Source organism: Balaenoptera musculus, chromosome 8 (assembly GCF_009873245.2).
Source record: "Balaenoptera musculus isolate JJ_BM4_2016_0621 chromosome 8, mBalMus1.pri.v3, whole genome shotgun sequence".
Taxonomy (NCBI): Eukaryota; Metazoa; Chordata; class Mammalia; order Artiodactyla; family Balaenopteridae; genus Balaenoptera; species Balaenoptera musculus.
The window spans coordinates 53,586,762-53,614,164 of record NC_045792.1 but is presented as its reverse complement, the minus strand read 5'-3'; the positions used below and the strand labels follow the sequence as shown (position 1 = coordinate 53,614,164).

At 37.3% G+C, this 27,403-nt stretch overlaps 1 protein-coding gene and 1 long non-coding RNA gene across 4 annotated transcripts in view; one reads left to right on the top strand and one right to left on the bottom strand.

Annotated features, from left to right (window-relative positions):
• Positions 1 to 1,129: 1,129 nt before the first annotated feature.
• On the bottom strand, positions 1,130 to 20,199 carry CLNS1A (chloride nucleotide-sensitive channel 1A). 3 transcript variants are annotated; one of them, XR_005020842.1, is made up of 8 exons: positions 19,993 to 20,192; positions 14,703 to 14,839; positions 10,499 to 10,600; positions 9,733 to 9,840; positions 7,797 to 7,970; positions 4,314 to 4,403; positions 2,498 to 2,549; positions 1,132 to 1,885 (listed from the first exon to the last, which is right to left on the bottom strand). XR_005020842.1 is itself a non-coding variant. In XM_036859579.1 (7 exons), exons 1-6 carry the CDS (start codon positions 20,115 to 20,117, stop codon positions 4,336 to 4,338), a joined length of 714 nt encoding a protein of 237 aa, XP_036715474.1. In that variant the 5' UTR covers positions 20,118 to 20,199; the 3' UTR covers positions 1,130 to 1,885; positions 4,314 to 4,335. The 3 variants fall into 3 exon arrangements, 2 of the variants coding, with proteins under 2 accessions (XP_036715474.1, XP_036715475.1); XM_036859579.1 differs by lacking the exon at positions 2,498 to 2,549 and having other exon boundaries at positions 1,130 to 1,885; positions 19,993 to 20,199; XM_036859580.1 differs by lacking the exons at positions 2,498 to 2,549; positions 7,797 to 7,970 and having other exon boundaries at positions 19,993 to 20,189.
• A 221-nt stretch (positions 20,200 to 20,420) lies between these two features.
• The window catches only part of LOC118898933, a 94,212-nt gene continuing 87,229 nt past the window's right edge, over positions 20,421 to 27,403 (top strand). Inside the window, exons 1-2 of the long non-coding RNA XR_005020859.1 lie at positions 20,421 to 20,706; positions 20,950 to 21,251. This is a non-coding gene — a long non-coding RNA (uncharacterized LOC118898933). The remainder of the gene's footprint in view (positions 20,707 to 20,949; positions 21,252 to 27,403) is intronic.

The window sequence follows — 27,403 nt, the reverse complement described above, 5'->3', positions numbered from 1 at the left end:
GCATGACTTTAAAAAGGAATTCAAATAGAATTGCTAAGATTAGCCCGTAAGAATACCCGGACTGCTTACTGAAGAATGGATAAACGTCTAGCATAGAATTATGAATGCTGCTGAGATTGGTAGCAGAGAAATTTGGGAACTTCCTGTTCTGTCTATTGAAATTTTAACACTGAAAACCCTGCAGTAAAGAGAAAATGTGCTTCCTTTCAGCTGTTGGTAGATGGTAAGGCTGAATGGTATTTGGGAGCATAGGCTTAAAAATCACAGCTCCCTATCTGTGTGACCTCAAGCGTTACTTTACCTCTCTCTGTAACTCAGTTTCCTCATCTCTAAAGTGGGATCATAAAAGCACCTATACCTCATAAAGTGGTTAAGAATATTATATGCATAATGCATGTAAAGAACCCAGGACAGTACAGAGAAGGTCTCAGTAAATTTCAGTTCCCATTTCCAAGCGGTCTTTATATTTGCTTGTTGTAACAAATTCAGTATTTATGAGAGTCTGGTCAGGAAAAGGAATATTCGTTTTTTTCAGTCTACCATGCAAGAATGAGGGAAACCAAGTAAAAGTGCTGAAAAGAACACTGGGCTTAGTGGTGACACACTAGTCACTAATTAGCCAAGTAATTGTGAATAGCTTTCTTAACCTCTTTTTAAGGTCATAAAGTCCAAGTATAAACCTGTAATTACAAATCAGCCTGATAACTAGCCAGGTGTCTGTGAAAACAGAAAACTGAGAGTTGAAAAGTATGCTATGAGAAAGTACTCCTGATTCAAGTGGAAGCAGAAATCCCTTTGAAATGTGTTATGACCTTGCCCTACTAAACATTTGCCTGAAGCTCTAACTATACCATTTTCTTACTTATTTCATGTTCATGTTTCAACAAAAGTCAAACAAAAATAAGACCAACAAGATGCTCAGTTTTTGCCAACACTAATTTTTTAAGAAACGTTTCTCATTAATGGTTTTAGTCAAGAATGAAAATGGGAGGGAAGTCCAAAAGGGAGGGGATACCTGTATGCGTATGGCCGATTCATTCTGTTGTGCGGTGGAGGCTAACACGACATTGTTAAGCAACCATACTCCAATAAAAATTAATTAAAAGAAAAAAGAATGAGAGCACAATAATATAGAAAACCTAGATTTATTTGTTAAGCTATTACAAAGACAAAACAATTATCTGAAGTACTTTGAGAACTTCATCCCAATTTCACTTGTTCTTTTACAGAAACTGACCTAAGAGGTTGGAAATGAAAGGATATAACCTAAGAGGTTATAAGAGAACAGACTGGTGAAACATGGTGAAAGGAGCAAAGGCTAGGCAAAAGCACTTGTGTTAGTGGTAGTAGGTGTGGCTGGGCTGTTTCTGAAAAGGCTCCCTAGAGTTAATTAATCTGGGTTCCCAATTAGTAAAAAGACCTTTACCCCTGTGGAGACTGTGCATAGGCCAGGATTTATCTGTTTTTCTTTTTTTAAGGAGTAAGGGTATTCTTAGGCCCTAAGGTGTATATCTTGTATTCAGCCCCTCTCTTTCCCATGCAGTCTACCTACACCTTCAAGTGCCAGTGCATTTCCACCATGTAGTCCTGCTAGGTTATGAGGATGCATATAGTGAAGGCAGCAATTATAAGCCTACAGAGGGTACACCTAGACACAAAGTGTTGGAGTAAATGATAAACTACAAATACCCTCTTGGTTAAGTTAATTCACCTTTGTTAATAAAGGTCATAGTTTCTTGTGCTGGTGACAACTTGTTGTCTCAGTATAATGTGTCTCAAGAAAGAACTGGTTCAGGTAAGTTTTGGAGAAGGAAAAAGACTTTCATCAATACCCACTCCACAGTGGAAGAGGCACCAAGTTCTCTCCTACAGTTATGAGCAGAATCTGAAAAACAAAAGGTTTACAGTGTTTATAATAATAATAGCTAATTTATTAAATGCCTAGTCAAGAGTGCCAGGGATTTAGATATATTATATCTCAGTCTTTGCAACAATCCTGCCAGGTATTTACTGTCATCCTCATTTTTCGGAAGAGGTAACTGAGAATTAGAGAAGTTATACGCCTGTCCAAAGACACACAGCTGGTATGTGGTAGAGTTGTGATTCCACTATTCATGTGCCTTCCCCTCCACCCTATCTCATGCATTGAGAGGTCCTAGTTCCATTATCTTGACATTTTTAATAGTTGCATATACACTCTAATTATTCCTTGTTCACTCCTCAAAAGCAAATGTAATTTTAAATGATTAAAAATTTACAGACATTGTTTGGAATTGAGGTCAATTATCCAGATGAAGAACTTATATAAACTTCATGAATAAAGTATCTCTCTGCTCCAGCTGTAGCACAAAATGAACAGAAAACAAATCATCAGCTCATTAGAAAGTCTGGGCTATTTTACAGTTATTTCACCATAAAATTGCATTACAAAGAATCCTAAGAATTCTCGGCAGGAAAATACCGTAACATCCCATTTGTGTAACCATTAGTGACATACCAAATAAGTTTCTCAATCTTATTAGTAGAGTAGTTGGTGTTCTCTGAATAGTCTGTTTTCAAGAAGAAATATGTTAAAGCCAGATCAAAAACTCTGTTTTCCAGTTTCAATAAAAGTTACTGAAAAAATCCATATGCTATAAAGAATGTAATAAATAAGAATCTGAGAAATAAGGGAAGAAGACTTATATTGGTACTGAAAGATTTCCCATGAAGTAGAATAGTGAAATACTGACATCTGGAACTGTGAGATCTGAAAATTAATGTTAACAGAGCTCCAGCAACGTGAACACATAATTTTAGCTAACTGCAGAGGAGACACTGCTGATTTTAAACTATATGGCTACCAATGACAGAAGTAAATGTTGTGGAAATAAATATTTAAAGAAAAAGATATTAAATCACAGAACTCTTAAGATTATTTTCTAATAGTTTCACTGGCATCTAAGAGGAAGGCAGAGATCCACTATCACAATTCATGGGTACTATAAGAAGCGATGTTATATTCACAATGGCAATAATCTGGAAGGTAAATGGAACTTGAAAAACAAGGGATCTTACAACCTAATTGGATGACTGACAATGGTATAAAACTCAAGCCAAAATACATAAATCTTGCCATGTTATTACTATATGCTTTAATAAAACAAAGGACCTGGGTATGAGTACTCAAAGAATGGAAAACAGCTAGTATTCAAGAAAATGCTATAAGGTCAGCAGTAGAAGGACGTTGTAAAGGGGACAGTGGAACAACAATTTAACAATGTAAAAATCTTAAGAGTTTTTTTTTTTTTTTTTTTTTGGCCACGCTGTACAGCTTGTGGGATCTTAGTTCCTGGACCAGGGATCAAACCCAGGCCCTCGGTGGTGAAAACACGGAGTCCCAACTGCTGGACTGCCAGGGTATTCCCGATCTTAGAGTTTTTAAAGGAAGGGCTGCTAATTACTAATCCTAGCTCTGTATGATATAAACTAGCTACATGACCTTCAGCTAGTATAACATACAGTTGAGATACTCAAACTGACAAAGGACAATTTATTTCTCAGAGTAGCATGTAACAAACAGTCAGGAACAAACTTCAGGCAAAGCTCATGAGAATGTGTCAGAGGAGAGAAAACTGGCAGTGAGCTCATGTCTGTCAAGAAAAGCAGGAATGAAGCAACTTGGGAAATGATAGCTTTTGGGCAACTGTACATGGACTTGATATGGTTTGGCAAATCAGCCTTTAACGCTGAAGTGCCCGGGACCTTGGTCCTCCATTATATTCAAAAAGAGGGAAACTGATACAAGATTATGATTCAAGGCTTAAACTCAGATTGGAATGACTTCTACTTCCTCCCTCAACTGAAAAGTAGTGAGCTGCAGCAAATCTCTGCGTTGTGTTTTTTGATGAGTATGGTAATGTTTCAAACATCACAAGTGGGAAAAGGTGACTGAGCAGAACAGGACATGACCTCAGGCTCTGCTGTTCTCACCTGAGCCAACCAGGGAAATCTCTGTTTCTGAACAAAGGGTAATGTCCTTCTCCTGATTCACTGAAGATGGGTGTGTCTTATTCTTCCATGTACTCTCAATGCCTAGCATAGTGCTTGGCATGTAATAAGTGCTCAATAAATGTTAACCTGAACATTACCATGTTGGCAGATCTTGATTTCTTAGGGAAAAAACCTACACAATTTAAAATAATTTCATAAATGGATAACTAACATTTTTCCACAACTGCTAATTTTAGAGTTCTCCTCAATTACGAAAATAAAAATCAATTATTTCACATGATTTTCATGTTCAGTGACAAGGGAGACAATAAACTACTCACCCTAAAGCAGCATCAGTCATTTTCAATGATCAACATCTGCATCCTCAAACTGTCCAGCAACTGTTGGTGTAGTATCTACCTCCATCCCATCTGAAGAAAAAATTAACCACTGAGCAACAGTCTACTAAGCACTTCACATAGGTAAAGATTCAGCTCATAGTTAGACCAGAAGGAAGCTAGTGCCCCCTGCTTGTAGGAGTTGCAGTTTCTTTCTCTTTTGAAAATTAAAAGTACCAACGAACAAACTGAGAAAGAAAAATGCCACCTGTGGATTTAGGCCAAGTTAAAATTAGTCTATATATTTAACATTTACTTCGCAATTCTCAACCTGAACACTGAAAGAACACTAGGTAGGGACTTTCAAATGCAGTAAGCATCCATTGTTCTCTCTTCACAGAACAGTGCTAGGTGTTTACTGTGTGACTTTTTTTTAAGGTATGAAGTCCTATCTTCATAAGCTTACAACATAATTCAGGAGAGAAGACTAAGTAGAGCAAGGTTCTTACTTATCTCTTTTTCTTATCTCATTGAAAAAAAAGGAGGGGGGAGGACAAGAAAAAAAAAAAAAAAGCCCTCTGGAAAGAGTTGCCTAAAGCCGCTTTCCCCACTTCTTCACTTCCCACTCACCCCTCAACTCTTTAGTCCACCACAAACTGGCTTCTGCCCGCAGCCCACTGGCACACCACCACCTTGGTATCCAGCAGGGCATGCAAAAACAACACTTATCTAAAATTAACTCATCATCTTTCCACATAGAAAATGCTTCTCTTTCCAAAGAGTCTTGCAAAAGGATACCTTTTACCCGCCCAACGCAGAAACCCCTACCATGTCTCTAACTTCTGTTGCTTCTCTTAAATATCTCTCAAATCTGTTGTCTTTTGACATTCACTGCCGCTCCGTAATTTAGGCCACTATCTCTTATCTAATTTAAATCATAAAGTACTTAACAGGGTTTGTCTTCTTTCCTCTAGTATTTCCCTCTGCAATTAATTTTTTGTATCATAGCCAGAGTCATCTTCTGAAACACTAATCAAACTAAAATTCTTCAATAGTTTCCAAATGACCTACGCATAAGTTGAAATTCTTTAACATAGCTTTCAAGTTCCTTTAATATACAGCCCAGTTCACTACTCCGCCTTTATCTGTTGCTATAATAACTACCCTTCACACTCAGAGTTCCAGACATATGAACTTTCAGTTCCCCAAAGCTAAATGGTCTCTTGAACCTTTGCACATGACTGATCCCTTTACCTGCCTCTCTCCCCAAACTGTATGCAATCCCTCTTCACTTGGTTCATTTTTATTCATCTTTAGATTCTGGCTTAAACGTCACTTACTCCATGAAGTTTGAATCTCTCCCTGACTATCCAAGCTGAGTGACAGGCCCAGTCTCTGATTCCACACTTCCTCAAGTCTCCCCTATATCTCAATGCTGTATCACAATGTACTATAACTACCTAATTAGTTAATTTATTTTTCTCTCCACTAGATTGCCATTGATAGATATAACCGCATCTCTCTTGAGCACTCCTGTATTCTCTGTACCTGACACTGTAGCTCAACAAACACCTCTTACATAAATAAACACACAAAGCACTGAAATGCCAGCAGTAGAAATTTCACCATGTATATATCTAAACATCATGTTGTACACCTTGAATATATACAATTTTTATTTTAAAAATAAATTAAAAAAAAGAAAATGCACAGGTCAAATAAATAAATAAATGGCAAGAGAGTGATATGGGTACCCAGGACTTTAGAAGATAGAGAATGGTACAGGCTGAAGAAGTTTTATATATAGGCAAGTCTCCATATGCTAATGAGGCTTAGGAATACAAGCCCAAAAATCTCACTTTAGCAACAAGTGTTTGTGACCTTAAAATCACTTGCTACAAAGCATTAAATAAGGAATTTTACAATTAAAAACAACAAAAAACCTTCAGTGATGAAAGATTTTTCAATGTCCAAGGGTACTCTTCAGTAATCATTATAATAAAAAAAGTAATATCTTGAATTCTTTCAGCTAAGAGTTTGGCAGAGAACTAGAAATCACCTGAGCCATCTCACCCTAAAGCCTGCGTTAGAGGCTCACGATCTAAGGCTTAAAATGGAGAGGAGACATAAGGAAAAACAGTGTGACCCAAAGCCTAAGTTTTTCCAAATTAAATATCCCAGAACTTCAGGACCCCCAGGTCCGAATTCTACGTGCATGGAGATACTGATCACAACATTATGAGAGAAACATAAATGTACCAATAGAAGAAAAACCATGGTAACCCTCTTTAAGAACATTCTGCATCACTAAAAATTAGAAGTATTAAGACTCTGCAGCAACATAAAATACTGAAATGAATACGTATAAGATGCAAGAAATGCTCACAACAGTGCCTGGCGTATTGTTTTTGCATATTAGTTCATTTAATCCTCTTACCGCTTACTAGCTATGTGACCTTTCTGTGCCTCAGTTTCTTCATCTGTAAAATGGGGATCATAACAGCATCTACCAGAGGGTTCTTGGAAGGATTCAATGAGCAAATACATATAACGTGCTTAAATCAGGACCTGGCACATAAGAGCACTATCTAAATGTTTTATTGAGGGTAGTAGGAACAAGACTGGAGGCAAGTGGGGCGGAGACAGAGCTGTCTCTTCAGAGTCAGAGAGAAGAGTTTGAACTTCATATGGTGAGTATCAGACAATCACTGAGGGGACATCCTTATACAGGGATGACACAGAGTGTTCTCAGAAGATTAATATGGCACAGTGAGCTGGAGGAAGGAATGACTGAGGCAAAAAATTTACTATTGTAAATCCAGTGTGAGAAGAAAAGGGCCTAGGTTTGAAGGATAGCAGTAGTTATAGCAAAGAGATCTGAAAAGTCATTTAAAGGAAAAATCCATAGAACTCAGTACTGGACTGGATAACGGAAAAAATGGTAAAGGCTGAGTCAACAGAAATACATTAAGATTCTAATTGAAATAGGACACTTAGAAAAGGGAACCAGTCTAATAGGTAAAATATTTACAAAGCGGCTTACAAATATGAGACAAATGAAACAAACAGTTAAAGCCACTTGTGTAAGGTTCAAATGTCTGTCACTAAAAGAAAACCCAAGTTTCTTGAATGCTGTCTAGCCCTCTTAATCAACTGACTAGTTTTGCACATAATCAAGCAGGAATTCATTTAAAAAATTAAAATGGCAGCATCAATGTGTGCCTGCACATACACTTACATAAGCAAGCCAACAAAAAGACTGGAAAGATATGCAGCAGGAAAGTAACAGATGTCTCTCAATTAGAATTCTACTTGATTTTTCATTTCTTCTTTGCCTGTGCCCATTAAAAATTTTTTTGACTATGAACATAGACTATCTTTGTAGTTAGGGAAAAAAGTTAAAAAAAAAATTTTACATAGAATTCCCATTCTATGTAATTCTACTTTTGCTTCCTACGCTATAAAGAGTTAATTCTGTGTACTCACCTTCATAATCTCTTATTGAATCTTCTGTCCGGACTCCAGCCATGTTATACTGGCTGCTTACAGACTGAGAAAGCATTCCTTCTAATCTCTCCAGTGTGGCTTGGCCTTCTGCTGTTAAATGGGATAATCCTTCTTCATAGGTATAAAATGTAGGGATGTCCCCCTGCCCTTGTTCTAAATAAATAAAAAGCTTTTAAGCTACTATAAAACAATTAGAAAAAAAAAAGATAATCAATAATGCACTTACTGAAGATAAGCTAAAATGAAAAAAGGCTTCCAGGAAAACACTCAACATTCATTTAACATACATATATCAGCCATCTGTTGAAGACAGAGATACAAAGAAAATGTCTCTACTCTCTAGGATGAGAAGAGATTCCAAGACATAACAAGCCAGTAAACAGCAATTCCCAAAGAATCAAATGTCCAGAGACTAGAAGGAAAAGAGGGTGTTCCTAAGGTTAGGAAGTCATATATTAACCCAAGGTGGGAATTTTACATGTAAGTGTTTTTTACTGATTAAAATACATGCTCCTTTTAAAAAATCAGAAATTCTGGGGACTTCCCTGGTGGTCCAGGGGTTAAGAATCCATCTGGCAATGCAGAGGACGCTGGTTCGATCCCTGGTCAGGGAACTAAGATCCCATATACCGTGGGGTAACTAAGTCCATGCACCACAACTACTGAGCCTGCACCCCACAACTAGAGAGCCTGCATGCCTCAACTAGAGAGCTTGTGCACTGCAACTAACGAGCCAGTGCACTCTGGAGCCCGTGTGCCACAACAAGAGAGAAGCCCACATGCCACAACTAGAGAAAAGCCCATACACCACAATGAAGAGCCCGCACACCACAACTAAGACCCAACACAGCCAAAAATTAATTAATTAATTTTTAAAAATCAGAAATTCTGGAAAATACAGGATTAAAAAAATTAAATTGGGACTTTCCTGGTGGCACAGTGGTTAAGAATCCGCCTGCTAATGCAGGGGACACGGGTTTGAGCCCTGGTCCGGGAAGATCCCACATGCCACGGAGCAACTAAGCCTGTGTGCCACAACTACTGAGCCTGCGCTCTAGAGCCTGCGAGCCACAACTACCGAGCCCGCACGCCTAGAGCCGGTGCTCCGCAACAGGAGAAGCCACTGCAATGAGAAGCCCACGCACCCCAACGAAGAGTAGCCCCCACTCACCGCAACTAGAGAAAGCCTACGCGCAGCAACGAAGACACAATGCAGCCAAAATAAATAAATTTATTTAAAAAAAACAAATTAAATTACCCCAAAATCTCAGCAAAGATGAGAATGTATTTAGATATATAAAGGGGAATCCCAGAAATGAGTGTTCTCAGGCCAGGAAGTGGTACATATGGAGGAAAAGGCTTTAGAGAGCCAAACTTGTATACATGAGACCAGAGGGAAAAAGAAAAGAGAACAGCAGGCACCTCAAGTAACAAGACTCTACACCAAGCTAGTGCCTGCATTATGCTCTGGGGAGGTAAAGGGAGATATTCTTAGATAAATCAAGTATGGTTCTGGGAAAAAGAAATTACTTTGGCAATGAGGTGTTTGATGGACTATGTTAAAGATGTAGATGACACAGGTTCCAAGCAATGGAGAGAGAAGGTTTGTTTTCTGAGAGCAACTGCATCAACTTAAAAGACTCTCCCGACTACCCACTATCCTATCATTTTCTTTCCTTCCATTTATCTCTATCTACTTTCTCCCCTGAGTAATCTCTATTTTTTGCTCTCAAGCCTCGGAAGCCCATGAAATTTTCTAATTTGGCTTAGACATGAATTGTGCCATTCGCTTTTATTAAAAACCAAGCTATATGGATACTTAGAGATATAAAGAACTATAATTCTATATCCTATACAAATAGATGCTTAAAATGAAACACATACACAAACACTTTAAAAAATCCACTTCACTAACCATGTGCTTCCACATCATATTCTTCTCCATCGTAATCATCTGAATCTTCATCCTCAGGATCTGGATGCAAAGCCTGGCATTCACACATTGCAGTGAACATGGCCTCCACTGAACAAGTAAATTAAAAATTTCTAATTAATTTTTTTCTGACCAATGTACAATAAAAATTTAATAAAATAACCATCAGGGCAAATAAATTTAATGAGTAGACATGAGGTATACTAGGGTCACAACATTTACAAAACCTGCCAAATTCCAAGGAGAATCAATCTTGAAAAGTGCTTGATAGCAATGAACACGCCACAAAATAATTAAGAGTTCATTTCGAAACATTATTGACATCCCTTCATGCCTGGCTGGATTTTCTAAAAAAAAAGTGTCAGTGTCCTGGTCAGACCACTGGCCTCAGGGTGAAGCCCCTCAGCTGGCAGGGCTCTTTCCAGCTATCCTGGCATCTTCCACTTTGGAATTGCCATGAGTCCTCTGTCCTCTATCCAGTGAGATTCAGTCAACAGCATCAAGTCCATAAAAATAACATATTCCTCCACTCACAAAACATACCAGGCAACATGGCATCTACTGTACTATCACTTCATTCACAATCTTTATATTAATAGTTATCTGGTCCTCAATGATATTACAGATGCTAAAATGAAGAAAAAGCAACAGAACAGAGGTAATGAGGGTGAAGGTAAGTGTGTGGGGGGAGGGATGAGGGAATGCTTTGTACTTAAAGGGAAAAGAATCAACTCTACAGAATACTCACAGGCTGATCTATCACTAGGCACAAATCTAAATTCAGCAATAGGTTCAATATCATCATCACTGTCTTCCTCTTCTTCATCAGCAACAGATTCTTTTGATTCTTCTAGAAAGGGAATAAAAAAATAGCTTTTTAATGATGTTGCTTATTTGTTTTCAAAAATAGAAGCCTAAAAGAATTTCTTAAAGGATGCTTACTGATATATCTAAATACTGCAATTTTTTACTTCAAATTATAAGAACATTGTTATTTTAGAGCTAAAAAAGACTCTGGATAGTCTCTCTGGTCTAGTCACACTGTACTTTGAGTCCTAGGGATTCCAAGCCCCAACATCATGGTGGGGGTGAGGAAACCGATACAGTCAGGCCTCTATCAAGTAGAGTTCCATTGTCATGTCTGCTTCCTTCACCTTGAAACAAGGGGTTCAGCAGCAGTTTGTAAACCATTGATGTGATTCATCACCAACAATTTACAGATGAGAAAACTAAGGCCCATGAAAGTTAACTGACCCAAAAGATAAATTAACAAAGTCTGTTGGCAAGAAAAAAATACAAATGTTCAATAAAGAGAACTAGCACATGCTGCTGGTGGAAGCAGAAATTGCTAAAACCATTCCAGACATGTTTATCCTACTACCCAGAAATTCCTCATTTAACTACATATTATGTACACAAGGAGTTTGTACGTGAATGTTTACTGAACTACCATATGTACTACAGAAAAAATAAAAAATAAATGTTAATTAAAAAAAGGAAATAGATGTATTGTAACCTGGTCATACTGTGTTTGAGAGATAGCAGCTGAAAATGAATAAATGTGATTTATATGTACCAAAATGAAGAGATTTTAAAATATAAGTGAGTGAAAGAGCTCGTTGCAGAATATATATAATACCACTTACATTAAAATTTTAAACACAAAAGAGAACCATTAGAGTGCTTACGGGTATATACATATTCAGTAAAAATCTAAAAGCATAGACAAGAAGGACACACACCATCTTTAAGATGAACTCTGGAGACAGAGTTAGGAACGAAATGGGGAGGGGTACAAAAAAGATTTCCATAGTATTAATACAGTTTTATTTCTTTTAGACTAGAGTAATTATGAAAAATGTTAGAATTTACACTGGATATTAAATAATGGAAATTTTTTTATTATTCTGTACTTTTCAATGTTTGAATTACTTCATAATAATAATTTTTTTAAAAAAGGTCAATAAAACACTTAAAAAGACCCCAAAACCACCAAAATATGTTCAACCAATCATCTTAAAAATATAACTTTTGTTTAGCATATTACAGTTACCATTTTGAAAAAATGTTAATTCTCCATACAGATGAAGATAAGGTAGAGAGGTACTGAAAGTATAAACTTTCTGGAAAGCAACTTGACAATATATGTTAAGAGCTTTAAAAATGTTTACCTTTAATGCAGTTCTACTCATAGGAATCAATAATAAGGGGGTATCCACTAAATTTTTTTTACCTTTTATAAGTCATACAAGTTCACTGCAGAATAATGAAAAAATACAGATAAGCAAAAAAGGAAAAAAATTTAAATGGCCACTGTTAGCAGTTTTAAAGAGCAGATTTAACAGGACGTTTTCTGTCCTGTTTCTAATGTTATTAAATTGTCAAATATAATAGAGGTGTCTTCTGTAAAAACTAAAATACAAAAATATTGGAGAGTTCCAAATAATTCTAAGTAGTTGAATACATTATGGTACTACCAAACTTTTTCAATGCATTTAAAAAAACAGTAGTATCATACTGTAATTATTATTCTATAACTGAATGGATATCACTTTTCAAATTATAAAAGTAACTCAGACCCAGCAATCCCACTCCTGGGCATATACCCAGAGAAAGCCGTAATGCAAAGAGATACATGCACCCCAATGTTCACTGCAGCACTATTTACAATAGCCAGGACACAGAAGCAATCTAAATGTCTATCAACAGAGGAATGGATAAAGAAGATGTGGTACGTATATACAATGGAATATTACTCAGCCATAAAAAGGAACAAAATAGTGCCATTTGCAGAGACGTGGATAGACCTAGAGACTGTCATACAGAGTGAAATAAGTCAAAAAGAGAAAAACAAATATTGTATAATATCACTTGTATGTCGAATCTAGAAAAATGGTACAGATGAACTTATTTGCAAAGCAGAAACAGAGACAGATGTAAAGAACAAACTTACAGATACCAAGGGCAGAGCGGGAATGGGATGAATTGGGAGATTGGGATTGACATATATACACTACTATATATAAAATAGGTAACTAATGAGAACCTACTGTATAGCACAGGGAACTGTACCCAGTGCTCTGTGGTGACCTAAATGGGAAGGAAATCTAAAAAGGAGGGGATATATGTATACATATAACTGATTCACTTTGCTGTACAGCAGAAACTAACACAACATTGTAAAGCAACTATACTCCAATAAAAATTTAAAAAAAAAAAGTAATTCATGCTGGTATAAAAATAAGTAAAAGAGTCAAGACGGATTCAAAGGAAAAAGTCCCTACCCTCTAGTCCTCTCCCTAGAAATAACTACTATTAATTAACACCTTCTTTTATATCTGCAGGAATCTATCTTAAGGCAGTAAACAGAAATGTAATATAGCATTTTTACAATTAGGAAAAGAAAATACTACCATGACAAACACTCATCATCTCATGCTGGATCATAGTAGTGGCTGCCACACTCTGTCTCCTTAAAACTTTCTAAATTTTCAAAAATGGGAATGTATTTTTAGTCATTTTAAAAATAATCTCATGTTCTCAACAATAAGCTGATGGTCCACTTTAGAGGTTAATGGAAGTAAGCCAAAGAGAAAAAAAAAGTCTGAATCAGGACCAGAGGAACGAAGGCTGGGAAAATAGGATCCACACCTGTGTAACAATATAAATGTTCATCTTATATCTGAAACCATATTAAAATCTCAAATTGAAGGAGCAATAGCTCAATAGGAAAACTCATGGGATTGTCTCTTATGTGCTATTTCAAAGAAAAGCAATCCACTATTTTAAAAGCAAAAGTTTACTAAAGATGTGACAATTGTCTTTTCAACCCCTAAGTTCTTCATTTCTACAAAAGATGAACATATTAAACTAACACAATATACTATATAAACTTCTTATTTAGTTATACTTACAAAAATCAAGCACAAGATTCTATTTCGTGCCTAACTTGTTTCTCATTCAGAATTTTTACAACTTACTGTGGACAGCCTAAAAAAATGGATTTTTAAAATCTTTCTTGCTTCTTTCATCAACTACACTAGATTTTTATGAATCTTTGTATTTTATGCAAGACTTGGGAATCCTGTACCCTAGGGTTTCTCAACCTTGGCACTATTGACATTAGGACTGGTTAATTCTTTGTTGTGGGAGCCTGTCCTATGCATTGTAGGAATGTTTAGTACCATCCCTGGCCTCTAACTAGATGCCAGTAGCACTCCTCTCCACCTCTAGTCATGACAATCAAAATGTCATTGCCAAATATGGGGGGAGGGCAACATGTCCACCACTGAGAACCATTTCTGTAACAAAACATGTTCTATCCTAAACTCTTAGAAGCAAAGTACACTGATCCAAGCCTCTAAGGGTGCCAAATGTAAATGTCTTTACAAAGAGAAAGAATAAACAGTTAAACTCAAGAGGAAAAACTAGAAATACAAACACACAATAGCTAAATAATTCTAAGTCCAAGTATATAGAAAATACAAGGCAGTGTCCATGAGCTTCCCTGGTGGCACAGTGGATAAGAATCTGCCTGCCAATGCAGGGGACATGGGTACGATCCCTGGTCCAGGAAGGTCCCACATGCCGCGGAGCAACTAAGCCCATGCACCACAACTACTGAGCCTGCACACCTAGAGCCCGTGCTCCGCAACAAGAGAAGCCGCTGCAATGTGAAGCCCGCGCACCACAGCCAAGATTAGGTCCTGCTAGCCGCAACTAGAGGAAGCCCGTGTGCAGCAACAAAGACCCAACACAGCCAAAAATAATAAATAAAAAATAAAATAAATTTTTAAAGAAGGCCAAATTATTTTACTGTGCTGAAATTTTGCTTAAGAAAGTATTATCCGAAATAAGTCAATGGCTTATTACATTGATTATGATCAGAGACTGCTTTTTGAAATATAATATACTACCAAAGGAAGCTCAAGGTTAAATAATACTGTACATACCTCCAAATTTGGCGTTCACCATAACATACAAATGCTCTCGTGGATAGGCATTTAGGTCCCTGGACACCGCATGCAAACTAATGGTGGGGTATTCCAGTGAGAATCCTAATCCAGAGCCATCTAACCAAGACAGGCGGCTGAAAAACATGTTTTAAGTAGATTATTTTAAGAACTTAAATCCTAATTTAATGTCCTAACGTTTATAAAAGTTCAGCTTGGACATTTTTATACATGTGAATACATTTAAGCATACTGTTTAGAAATATTCCTAAAATAAGAAAATTCAACAGCAGGAATTGAATTTCTTTAAGACCAATTCTGTTATAGTTAATTTTCCTCTATTCAAACAGATTTGAAATGCAATTTTTCTTAAGTCACAGAAAAGTGACTGTGTGTTTCTATGCCTTTTTATGCTTGTTCGTATTTGGAATGTCTTCAGGCACCTTTTTTGCTTTTGCAAATCCTCTTCATCTGAATAAGTCTCAGCCTCTCCAAGAGCCCTCCCTACAATTATTCCAGTCCATAATGATCTCTTCTTTTTCTAAACTGTAATTATGCTCAGTAATATACTATTGAGCACCTAACTCTGTGGTAAAGAATCTTATCTGTACCCTGACAGAACAGACCTACTCGACAAAACTTGTCATATTCCTTTATTTAACATTCTTCAAAACCACTACCATAGTGCTTAGCATGTAAGTATGCAATAAATACCTAGGAATCACTAATTTCTCCACTAATCCTACATTAAATGATATATACATGAAATGGCTGTAATCATACCACAAGCTGGAAAATAATAATCACATTGAAAGGCAGACTTTATGAAGCCTTTCATTTATTCTGCAGCTTTAACAGAAAGCCACAAATAAGCAACATCTAGTTTTCCCTCAAAAGTGGTCTAATGTAAATATTTTATTGGTATAACAAAGGAAATATATCAAGAAAATCTGTACGTTGAGTTTTGAGCAAAGACTGGCTAATTTTTTGGTAATACTTCACCACTTAGCAGGAAAAAAAGTAGGAAAAAGATGCTTAAGAAACCACACAAAAAATGTTAATGAAATAAAAGTTAATGCAATATAGTGGTTGCACAGGGCTGGAGGAAAATAGAAAGTGATGGGTGTCAGTTTTTGCGGGGGGAATGAAAATATTCTAAAATTGATTGTGTTGGGAATTCCCTGGTGGTCCAGTGGTTAGGACTCGGCACTTTCACTGCCAGGGCCCGGTTCAATCCCTGGTCAGGGAACTAAGATCCCACAAGCTGCGTGGCGTTGCCAAAAAAAATAAATTAATTAAAAATTAAAAATAAATAAAATTGTGTTGATGGCTGCACAACTCTGTAAATAGATTAAAAACCATTTAATTGTATACTTCAAATACATGGATTGCATGCTATGTAAATTATCTCAGTGAAGCTTTTCTTTTAAAAAGAGGTTAACGCAATAAAACGCCCATATCGTTCTATTTTCTATACAACTCTAACAAGCCTGGTGGTCTTATTTCTAATGAAGCAAAAACAAATACAAAAGTAGAACCCAGGACTCCCTTGTGCAGGAACAATGACAGTACAGCAGTCTGAGAGCATTCATATCTGATGTAAGGCGAGGCTGAACTTTATACCTTAGTCCCTAAAGGAAATCAACGTCTAATAGCACAAGTGTGCAACACTTGACTCTCACTTATCAAAAGCAAAGGCAGAATTAGATTGTGGTAAAATTGTACAACTCTGTAAATACACTAAAACAACATAAGGAACTGTACACTAAAAAAAGGAAAGCAAAAATTATGCACTGTCATTTAGAAAGATTTCCATTCAACATGCTTATTAAAAAAAGAGAAAAAGAAAATCTGGGAAGCTTAAAGTGATAAATCTTAAGATGCTTAAAGTGGTAAAAGCTCTACAAATGATTTTCCAGAATGACTCATCCCATTGGGTCCAAAGAAATAGATTTTATTATTGTAATTGGATTGTGTGTGTTCTATGGGCCTTTCCTCCACTGCTTTCCTCTTAATGTGTAGAAGAAATAGTGCTCATGTATCACAGAAATATTGCCAGTCCCTTACTAAAACTATATTACTTTAAGCAAATAAACTCCTTTTTCTCAGCTCAATAACCCCCTGGCATTATCACAAGTCAGAAAGGAGTATTCCAAATTTCGGTGTCCAAAATGATTTGAAATACCAAAGCCACAAAACTTTCTTTAATGACTCAATTAGGAGCTGGAAAAACTGAAATATAAGCATAGATTCAGTGCCTATAAATTATGGCTTTCACTTTAAAAAGCACATAATTACTCTGTAGTTCCTTACTGCTGGCAGAACACAAATGCTACCTCACCACAGCATTTCCTATGGAGCTCTCATAATCTTATGCAGGAACATGGATTGTGTACTCTACAGAAGAAAGTTTCAGCTAAAAGCAACGTTTACTCTGATTACTAAGTTTTCATTTTTATTTATTCTCTTCTCATATATTCTAGAAGAAAAGCCCTCAAAACCAAAATATCTAATTAACTATACCCAGTCCCAAAGAAACCATGAGTCACATACGGGAAAATCAAGAATTAGGAAGCCAGTAAAGATGCAGAGAAATGTTTTGCTAACCTCCAATGCTTTTGCAGAAGAATATCACTGTACTTTATTCCTGGCATGGGGAGAAAAACAGGACAGAAAGGTAAGAGAGGTTTTGAATTTGGGCTGGCTTAATTATTTGGTTTTAAATTAATGTTGGAATAAGATATAAAAAGAGCATAACTTGTAAGTTTAAGATACCTAGTTTTAAATTAATTAAATATTTTATTTCACTTGTTTCAAAATGATCTATTTTGAATGATTCATGCCTCTGTTCCCTTCCTTATTTGGACAAAAAGTCAACTTTCTATGAAAACTAAGCTTTGAAAATAAGCCCAAGAGTTCTAAATCTCTCAATACACATCTGAAAAACTACCTAAAACCAAATCAGACCCTGTTCCTCTTTGCCTAAAATCCTAAAATAGTTTCTGCAAAACCTTTGGGCTATAAGCTAAGCTCATAAACATGACTCCCTCCTTCTCCAGCTTTATTATGTTTCCACTCTTTCTCCCTCGGTCCCTCAGATGAAGAACTGCTGAACTGTGTGTGTGCATGTGTGCACACAGATATATACCCTGGCACACACAATACTGTTTCTCACCATTGCCTCTGAACATCCTGTTTCTTCTAATTATAATGTTTCCTCTTAGCCCCACCTCATTCACCTGACTGTTAATCCTCATTTGTCACATCCTCTAGGAAGCCTTCCCAGTTTATTGCAATCTTGAGTCTATCAAGATTTGGAAATGCTAGGTGGGAAAGAACAAAAAGGGAAAGAGACCAAGGAGGTAACGCTAACAATCAGTAGAGGGACGAACAACGGTGTCCAAGGTGCTGGTAATATTCTATTCTTAACCTGGAGGTGTTATGCAGGTGTCAGTTTAATTATAATTCCTTAAACCATATATTTATAATTTATATTCTTTTCGTATGTATATTTTATAAAAATAGTTTCTTAAAAAGATTTGTTAGTGAAAAGTTGAAATAAGTAAATTTTTTAAACAGATAAGAGCTAAAAAGGAGTCTGCACTTCCTCAGTGTGATAACTGTATTGTTATTGTGGTTATACAAGAGAATGTCCTCATTCTTAGATTTTTGCTCAAGTATTTACATGTGAAGTGATGACATGTCTGCAACTCTCAAGAAGCTCAGAAAAAAAAGAGAAAGAGGTAAATGTGGCAAAATGTTAACAACTGATGGATCTTTGCAAAGGAGCCATGGGTATTAATTAACAACGCTTGCAACTTTTCTTTAGGTTTGAAATTTTTCCAAATGGAAAGACAAGTATAGGACCTTCCCAAAACAGGATTTATATTATAGAAGAGTGAATACACAGAGAAGCCATGGAGAAAAAGGGTATTGAGTAGGGGCTAGGAACATATCTGTGTTCCACTTTCCACCCCTTAAAAGAAATTGCTCTTCCAAGATCACTGAAGGTCTCCTTGTCAATACCCAATAGGTGCTTTTCAGATATTTTATTTGACTGCTCCTCTCTTCTCAAGTCTATTCTTCTATAACCTACCTCTTAGTGTAGATGTGTCCCCAAGGTTCTACCCTTGGTCCTCTTCTCTTCTTGGGTATCTAATCTATCCATCTTTAACACCACTGTCCCAAGAAACATGCTCATATGTGCAATTAATCCACACATATACAGACCAAACTCATTCCCCAAACTTGCTTTTCCTCCCATCCATATTTCCTATCTCAGTGACTGGCCAAAAGCCTAAGCTTTGCTCAGTGACTAGATTTCCTTCTAAACCAAGGGTTCTTTACATTTTTTTGTGCCCTCTGTGGTAGGCAGAATTTTGGCCCCCATGACTCCAATATCCCCTGGTGTCAAACCTGTGAATGTGTTATGTTACAAGGCAAAAGGGACTTTGTGTACGTAATTCAGGTTACTAATCAGTTGACAATAAAATAGAGAGATTATCCTGGATTATCTGTGTGGGTCCAATATAATCATGTGACCTCTTAGAAGCAGAGAATCTTCTCTGGACATAGACAAAACTGATGCAGAAGTCAGAGACATTTGAAGGACAGAAGGATTCAATGTGTCACTGTTGGCCTGAAGATGAATGGAACCGTGTATCATGGAAATGGGAACCTCTATTCTACAATCTCAACATTTAACACAAGTCTATCTGACTGTGAAAGTACAAAGTGCCCCAGGTACCCAAATAAAAGGGCAATTCCTTCTAGGAATGAAAATGAGAGTCAGGTCCCTCTGGATATAACCCCAACCTGCGTGGCGTTGAAGGTGTTCCTCTCCCCACCCATACCCACAGAAGAAAACCTATACTCCTTAACCAAACTTTAAAAATGCTGCACAATCTGCTCTAAACCTACATATCCTGCCCAGGGCAACACCTCCCGCTCCTGTTCATCGAGAAGGCAAGCACACTGATGACTCTAACTCAGGGCCTGGAAACTCAAAACCTTAAAATGAGACCTTGAATAAAGAGCAACACCCCACCAGACCTCGGGTAAACAGGCGGGTAAAAAGCATAATGAATGAGGAAAAAGGAAGGCTCCGAGGAGACGACACTGGAACAGTCGAATCTTACCCCCAGCAGAGGCACCCCCAAGGGAACGCGGAGCACGCGCTCCCCCGCCCCGCAGCCCCAGAGGTCGTGGTGTCGCCCCGCTCCTCCGCACCGCCCGCGCCCGTGGAGAAGGAGGCGCGCAGGAAGCCAGAACTCGGGACCAGAGACCCTACCTCTCAGCGATATAAAGGGTGCCGGTGCCAAGGCTTTTCCCGTTCAGCACGGCCTCAGTATCTGGCTGCTGCTGCCGGAGCCCCTCAGCCGACCCAGGCGGCGGGAAACTTTTGAGAAAGCTCATTGCAACAAGGAGCGCGGAAACACGAGTCAACAGCAAACTAAAGCACAGCAAACTCCGCTCGCCGCGTCCCGACCCGGAAGCGGTAACAATTACCCCGGAAGAGCAAAATCTTTGCCCCGGAAATTCCAGCGCCATCTACCATAGAAATGAGACGTTCTAGGGCAAACTCTTGGAGGCCTGAGAGGACCGAGTTTGTCACGTGACTCCCTTTTCTCTCTCCCTCCCATTTCTGAGGCTCCAGGCTTGCAATAACGGAGTGTTCTCTCTCCGAAATCCTACCTCAGGGTCTTCACAGCAACCCTGTGAGAGAGGAAGCACCACAAATAATAAATTACTTTTCCTGCGGAAGGGGAAACGGAACCGTGAGACAGGGAGTCCTTGCCTGAGGTTGCGTAGGAAGTAGAGACCACACTGATTTACAGGTCGGAGGTCTCCTAACTGGGTTCTACTCTTCTCACCTGCGCCCTCCTCATCTAGGCCTGTTCATGTCTCAACAGCCACGCCCCAGACCTCAGTCTAGGTCCTAAGGCCGTCCTAGTGCACGAGTCACATATCCCCTGGTCTCAGACGGGCAAACGAGCGCAAAGAGGTAATTAATTCTAGGTGAAGAGCTAGTTAATGTCAGTAAGCAGATGGGGCGCTGAAGGGAAAAGAATTAATCCACTAGATTTGGATTTTTTGCTTTATTTCTTCGTTAGGCACCGAAGAGCAAAGTAATAAGAGGAAGAAAAACTTCTAAAATAATCTTAATAGTAGCTAATGGTAACTGGGTGTTATGTGTCAGGCACTGTTCTAAGCACTTTACCCTTATTATTTCTTCATTTCCTCTTAGTGACAACGATGTGGCAGAGATGGAGTTGAAAGAAGGAGAGCTAGTGGAAAGTATGTACCAGGAATAGATAGATCCTGAGATCCTGAGGCTTCCTTACTGACATGCGGACACATGGTGGCTGTCAGCTAGGACCTCTGTGGGAACTATCAGCTGGAACACATTTACATAGCCTCTCCCTGTGGCCTGAGCTTCCTCACAGCACAGCAGCTGGGTTTCGAAGTTGAGTATCCCAAGAAATAGACTGATAGAAGCTGCATGGCCTCTTCTCACTTAGCCTTGGAAGTTACAGAGTGTAACCACAGGTAGGATATGCTGGATTTTTCATCTTTTTTTTTTTTTTAATGAACTTTGTAGTACTATATATGCCTTGAAATGCTTGCATCCCTGGCTAAACATCTTGACTGCAGGTTTGGGACAGACTTTGAGGCAGAGGCACCCAACTAAACTGTGCCCAGATTAATGACCAACAGAAACTGTGAGATAGTAGCTGCTGGGTTTTTGTTTTCTTTTCTTATTTTTTGGCCGCACCACGCGGCATTCGGGATCTTAGTTCCCTGGCCAGGGATCTAACATGAGCCACCTGCAGTGGAAGTGCAGATTCTTAACAACTGGGCCATCAGGGAAGTCCCAAATAGCTGTTGTTTTAAGTCACTGAGTTTTGGGGTAAACACAGCAACAGATAATTAATACACTAACTAAAGAGAGGAGAAAGAGAAAGAACCTTGAACAGTATTAGCCACTGTGCTGCTCCTTAAACACTTGACTTGGCAAGCTTATCCATGCCCATTATTTGAATTACCCTGTGTGGATGATTCCCAAATCTGTATCTCCATCCCAGAATTGTCTCATGAACTACAGACATTTACACCCTACAGCCTGCTAGACATCTCCACTTGGAAGTTCCACAGGCACCTGTCATTCAACTTATCAAAAATTGAACTTATAAAGTATGGACTTTGGGTGATGATGTGTCAACGTAGGTTCATCAGTTGTAACAAATGTACCACTCTGGTGGAGGATGTAGATAATGGGGGAGGCTATCATGAGTGGGAGGGGGAGTATATGAGAATCTCTGTACCATCCCCTCAAACTTGTCGTGAACCTACAACTGCTCTAAAAGAATAAAGTCTTAATGAAAAATGTTGAATTTACAGGAGTTCCCTGGTAGCCTAGTGGTTAGGATTCTGAGCTTTCACTGCCGTGGCCCGGGTTCAATCCCTGGTTGGGTAACTAAGATTCTGCAAGCAAAAAAAGCAAAAAAAAAAAAAAAAAAGTTGAATTTACAATCTTCTCACTCAATTCTGTTGTTTCTTCAATGTCCTGTTTTATGAAAAAATACCACCTTCCATTTAGTTGCTCAGGTTAGAAACCTTGGACTTAGCCTTATTTCCTTCCTCTCTTTCACTCTTCATATCCAGTAATAATAACAATATTTATCATTATTATTATTATTTTAACAAGAAAATAGCAACTAACACTTATGGAGGGCTTATGTGCTAGGTACTAACTGTTTTAGGCACTTTATATGTATCAACTCATTTAATCTTCACAGCAACCCTAGGAAATAAATGCTGTCATTATTCCTATTTTACAAATAAGAAAACAAGTAAGAAGGCTGAGGTAACTTGTCCAAGGTCCATAGCCACCAAGTGGCTGAGTATGATTTAGAACCTAAGCTGCTGGGCAGCACAGCCTACACCCTTCAACCACTACATTCTAATGCCTCCGATCAACCAAGTCCTGTCATTTCTTAACTCCTATCTCATGACCTGACCCCTCACTCTTCCTCCAGCCCACTTCAAGCCATGTCACCTCTTAATTAAACTGTTGTAAGAGCCTCCAAATTGGTCTTCATTCAGTGAACCCAGAGGCCCCATAGTCTTTGGGATAAGAGATACAGGAAGGATTATAATCTTGTGTGGTAAGTGTGGTATTGAAGTCTGCACAGACCCAAGTGCCATGGGATTGCTCTGCATGAGAATCCAGAGAGCACTTCATGGAGAACTGGGACTTGAGAGTGAGGAGTTCAAAGACAGAGAAGGAAAAGAAGGAGTGGAGGTGATTCCATTCAATGGCACAAAAGAGGCATGAGATGCTTGAGAACTGCAAGAATTTGTGTGTGGCACATGATGGCATGGTGGGGCTAGAAAGTAGGCAGGGACAATCTGGGAAGGGCTATGTACAGCAGGCCCTTGGCATTCATAGATAGCCTGCCACAAATTATCCCTCAAATCTGTAACAATTTCTAAGACAGATGGTGAGGTGATAAATGAGCCCAGGTGACTGCCCTGCAATGACACTCAACTTAGCTTTCTTGCCTCTTTCCATGACTTAACCTACCTTACCACTCTCACAAAACCATACTTCATTGTGTGGGTTTCTTTCTTTTGGGGAGGGGGTGGGAGGAGAGGATATTATATACGCTATCATATTCTTGAATTTAAGGTTTTGAGAAGGTCTCTATTAACATACTGGGACAATGTCAGGAGTCTGATGTGAGCTAAAGTTAACTTTTATAATGTAGTGGATGAATAAACAGATAGACAAGTAAAATTAAAAAGCTGAAGAAAAAAACATGAAGGGGGGGAAACTCAGGAAAAAAACTATTAAAAAATTAAAATCATAAAGTGAGAAAATAAATTAGATAAAAGAAAATAGTGGTTTTGTATTCTATGCTAACCCAGGTTAGTCTTTCACTCTTCATATCCAGTAATAATAACAATCTTTATTATTATTATAATTTTAACAAGAAAATAGCAACTAACACTTATGGAGGGCTTGTGTGCTAGGTACTGTCAGTCTTTTTCATTTTAACCATTCTAGTGGGTGTGTAGTATACCTCATTGTGGTTTTAATTAGCATTTCTCTGATAACTAATGGTGTTAAGGCACTTTTTCATGTGTTTATTGGCCATTTGTGTATATATATATACACACACACATATATATATATTTGGTTTGGTTAAGTATATTTTCTAATCTTTTGCCAATTTAAAAAAATTGGATTGTCTTTTTATTGTTGAGTTGTAGGAATTATTTATTCTGGATACAAATACTTTGTCAGATGCCTGTGTTATGAATGTTTTCTCCCAGTCCGTGGTTTGCCTTTGGATATTCTTAATGGTGTCTTCTGTTGAGCAGTTTTTAATTTTGATGAAGCCTAATTTACTCATATTTTCTTTCATGGTTATTGCTTTTAATATCCTGTCTAAGAAATGTTTGGTTACTCCAAGGTTGTGAAAATATTATCCTATTTTTTTCTAGAAACTTTATAGTTTTGGCTTTTCTGTTAAGGTATGTAGAGTGACTTGGAAGCCATATGGGCAGACAACCCTCTTTAGAAGTTTGGCTTGAAGGAGTGCAGGTGAATGGGGTTGGTAGCTAGAAAGGAAGGTAAAGAATCAGGGTAGTAAATGGATGAACTATGTGAAATGTTAATTATATGTCAATAAAGATGTTAAAGGATTAGGGTAGAGTTTTGTTTGTTTTTGCTTTTTGTGTGTGTGTTTGTTTTAGGGATAACAAGGAATATTACAGCATGTGTGTAGGCTGATGGCAATGATTTAGGTGAGAGAGAAAGAAGGAAGATAAAGAACTTAGCAGGGATGACTGCCTGAAATGTCCTTAACAAGGTGCAAAGGAATAGGATACTTCTGAGCTTATGTAAAGTGGTTGATATTTGTCCAGGGGAGACCCATCTGGGTGAGGTGATATCTTGTGATTTTGATTTGTATTTCCCTAATGATTAGTGAGGTTGAGCATCTTTTATTTGCTTTGTTGGCCATTTGTATGTCTTCTTTGGAGAAATGTATGTTCAAGTTTTTTGCCTATTTAAAAATCAGATTTTTTTGTTGTTGTTGAGTTGTAGTAGTTCTTTATCTATTCTGGGTATTAACCCCTTATGAGATATATGATTTGCAAATATCTTCTCTATTCCATGGATTGCCTTTTCATTCTGTTGTTTGTGTCCTTTGATGTTCAGAAGTTTTTCATTTTGATGTAGTCAAATTTATCTGTTTTAGTTTTCTTTTGTTGCCTGTGTTTTTGGTGTTATATCCAATGAATCACTGCCAAATCCGATGTTGTGAAGCTTTTCCTGTATGATTTCTTCTAAGATTTTTATAGTTTCAAGTCTTTCATTTAGGTCTTTGATCCATTTGAGTTGATTTTTGCATATGGTGTTAGGTAAGGGCCTAACTTCATTCTTTTGCATGTGGATATCTAATTTTTTCAGCACTATTTGTTGAAAAAACTGTATTTTCCCCTATCAAATGGTGTTGGCACTCTTGTCAAAAATTATTTGACCATGTATGTGAGGGTTTTTCTGGGCTCTATATTTTGTTCCATTGGTCTATATGGCTGACTTTGTGCCATGTGTCTTTTTACTATGCTGTTTGATTATTGTAGCTTTGTAGTAAGTTTTGAAAGCAGGAAGGGTGAGTCCTCCAACTTTTTTCCTTCTTTTTCAAGATTCTTTAGGCTATTCAGGGTCCCTTGAGATTCCATATGAACTTTAGGATTAATTTTTCTATTTCTGCTGAAAACATATCTTAGTGTATAGTATTAACATTTTAACTGTATTAAGTCTTCCAATCCATGACATGGGATGTCTTACCATTTATCTGTGTCTTCTTTAATTACTTTCAGCAACATTTTGTAGTTTTCAGTGTACAAGTCTTTCACTTCTTTGGTTAAGTTTATTCCTGAGTAAAAAATCAGTTGTATTTCTATACATTAGCAATGAACGACCTAAAAATAAAATTAAGAAAAACAATTCTATTTATAATACCATCAAAATGAATAAAATACATAGGAATATATTTAACAAAAGAAAACTATAAAACGTTCTTGAAAAAAATTAAGGAAGACCTAAAATAAAAGGAAAGACATCTCATGTTCATTTATTAAAAGACTTACTATTGTTAAGAAACCAATATTCCTTCAAATGATCTGCAGATTACATGTAAGCCCTATCAAAATTCCAATTGCCTTTTTGACAGAAATTGATATACTGAACCTAAAATTCATATGAAAATTCAAGGTACCTAGAATAGTCAAAATAATCTTAAAAAAAAAAAAAAGCCAAGTTGGAGGACTCACTTCCTGATGTCAAAACTTATTGTGAAGCTACAATAATCAAAACTGTATAGTACTGGCATAAGGATGAACATATGCATAAGTGGAATCAAATTGAGAGTCCAGAAGTAAACTCATACATTTTTGGTCAATTAAGTTTTGACAAGGATTCCAAGATAATTCAGTGGGGGAAAGGACAGTCTTTTCAATAAACGGTGCTGGTACAACTGGATAGCCACATGCAAATAAATGAATTTTGATCTTTACCTCACATCATATACAAAAATAACTCAGAATGAATCAAAGATCTAAACATAAACTTATAAAACTCTTACAAATATAAAACATAAATCTTTGTAACATTGCATTAGGCAATGGTTTCTTAGGTAAAACATCTAAAGCACAAGCAAAGAAAAAACCCAGAAAAAAATTGGATGTCATCAAAATGAAAAACCTTTGTGCGTCAAAGGACAGCATCAAGAAAGTAAAAGACTAACCTGCAGAATTGGAGAAAATATTTGCAAATCATATATTTGGTAGGGGTGTGGTATCCAGAATATATAAAGGACACTCAACAATTTAAAAGACAGATAACCCAATTTAAAAATGGACAAAGGATTTAAGTAGATGTTTCTGAAAAGAAGATTTACAACTGGCCAGTAGGCACACGAAAAGATGTTCAACATCATTAATCATCAGGGAAATGCAAATCGAAAACACACTGAGAAACCATTTGATATCCACTAGGATAGCTATAACAAAAAAAGACTGACAATAAGTGTTACTGATGTGGAGAAATAGGAACCTTCGTGCATTGCTAAAATGTAAAAAGATGCAGATGCTGTGTAAAAGAGTTTAGCAGTTCCTTAAAACTTGAAACAAAGAGTTACCATATAATCTAGTAATTCCATTCCTAGCTATGTACTTAACAGAATTGAAAACATATGTCCACACAAAAACTTGTACACAAATGTTTATTATTCTTAATAGCCCAAGAGTAGAAACAATCCAGTATCTCTCCACTGATGAATGGATATACAAGATTTGGTATATCCATAGAATAGAATATTATTCATCCATGAAAAGGAATGAAGTGCTGATTCATGCTAAAATATAGGTGAAATCATGAAAACATGCTAAATAAAAGAAGTTAGACACAAAAGGCTACATATTGTATAATTCCATTTATATCAAATGTCCAGAATAGGCAAATCCTTACAGACAGAAAGTAGATTAGTGGTTGCCAGGGACTCGGGGGGCAGGGATGGCGAGTGACTGCTAATAATATGGGGTTATTTTGGGGGGTGACAACAACCTTGTGAATATACTAAAGACCATTGAATTGTACACTTTAAAATGGTGAACTTTATGGCATGTGA

Coding starts and splice junctions, on each gene's coding strand:
- CLNS1A (XM_036859579.1), bottom strand. CDS start 20,117: ATGAGCTTTCTCAAAAGTTTCCCGCCGCCTGGGTCGGCTGAGGGGCTC. Junction 14,840..19,992: donor ACCCTTTATATCGCTGAGAG/GTAGGGTCTCTG, acceptor CATGTTTTTCAG/CCGCCTGTCTTGGTTAGATG. Junction 4,404..7,796: donor TTCAATAAGAGATTATGAAG/GTGAGTACACAG, acceptor TTTTTTCTTCAG/ATGGGATGGAGGTAGATACT.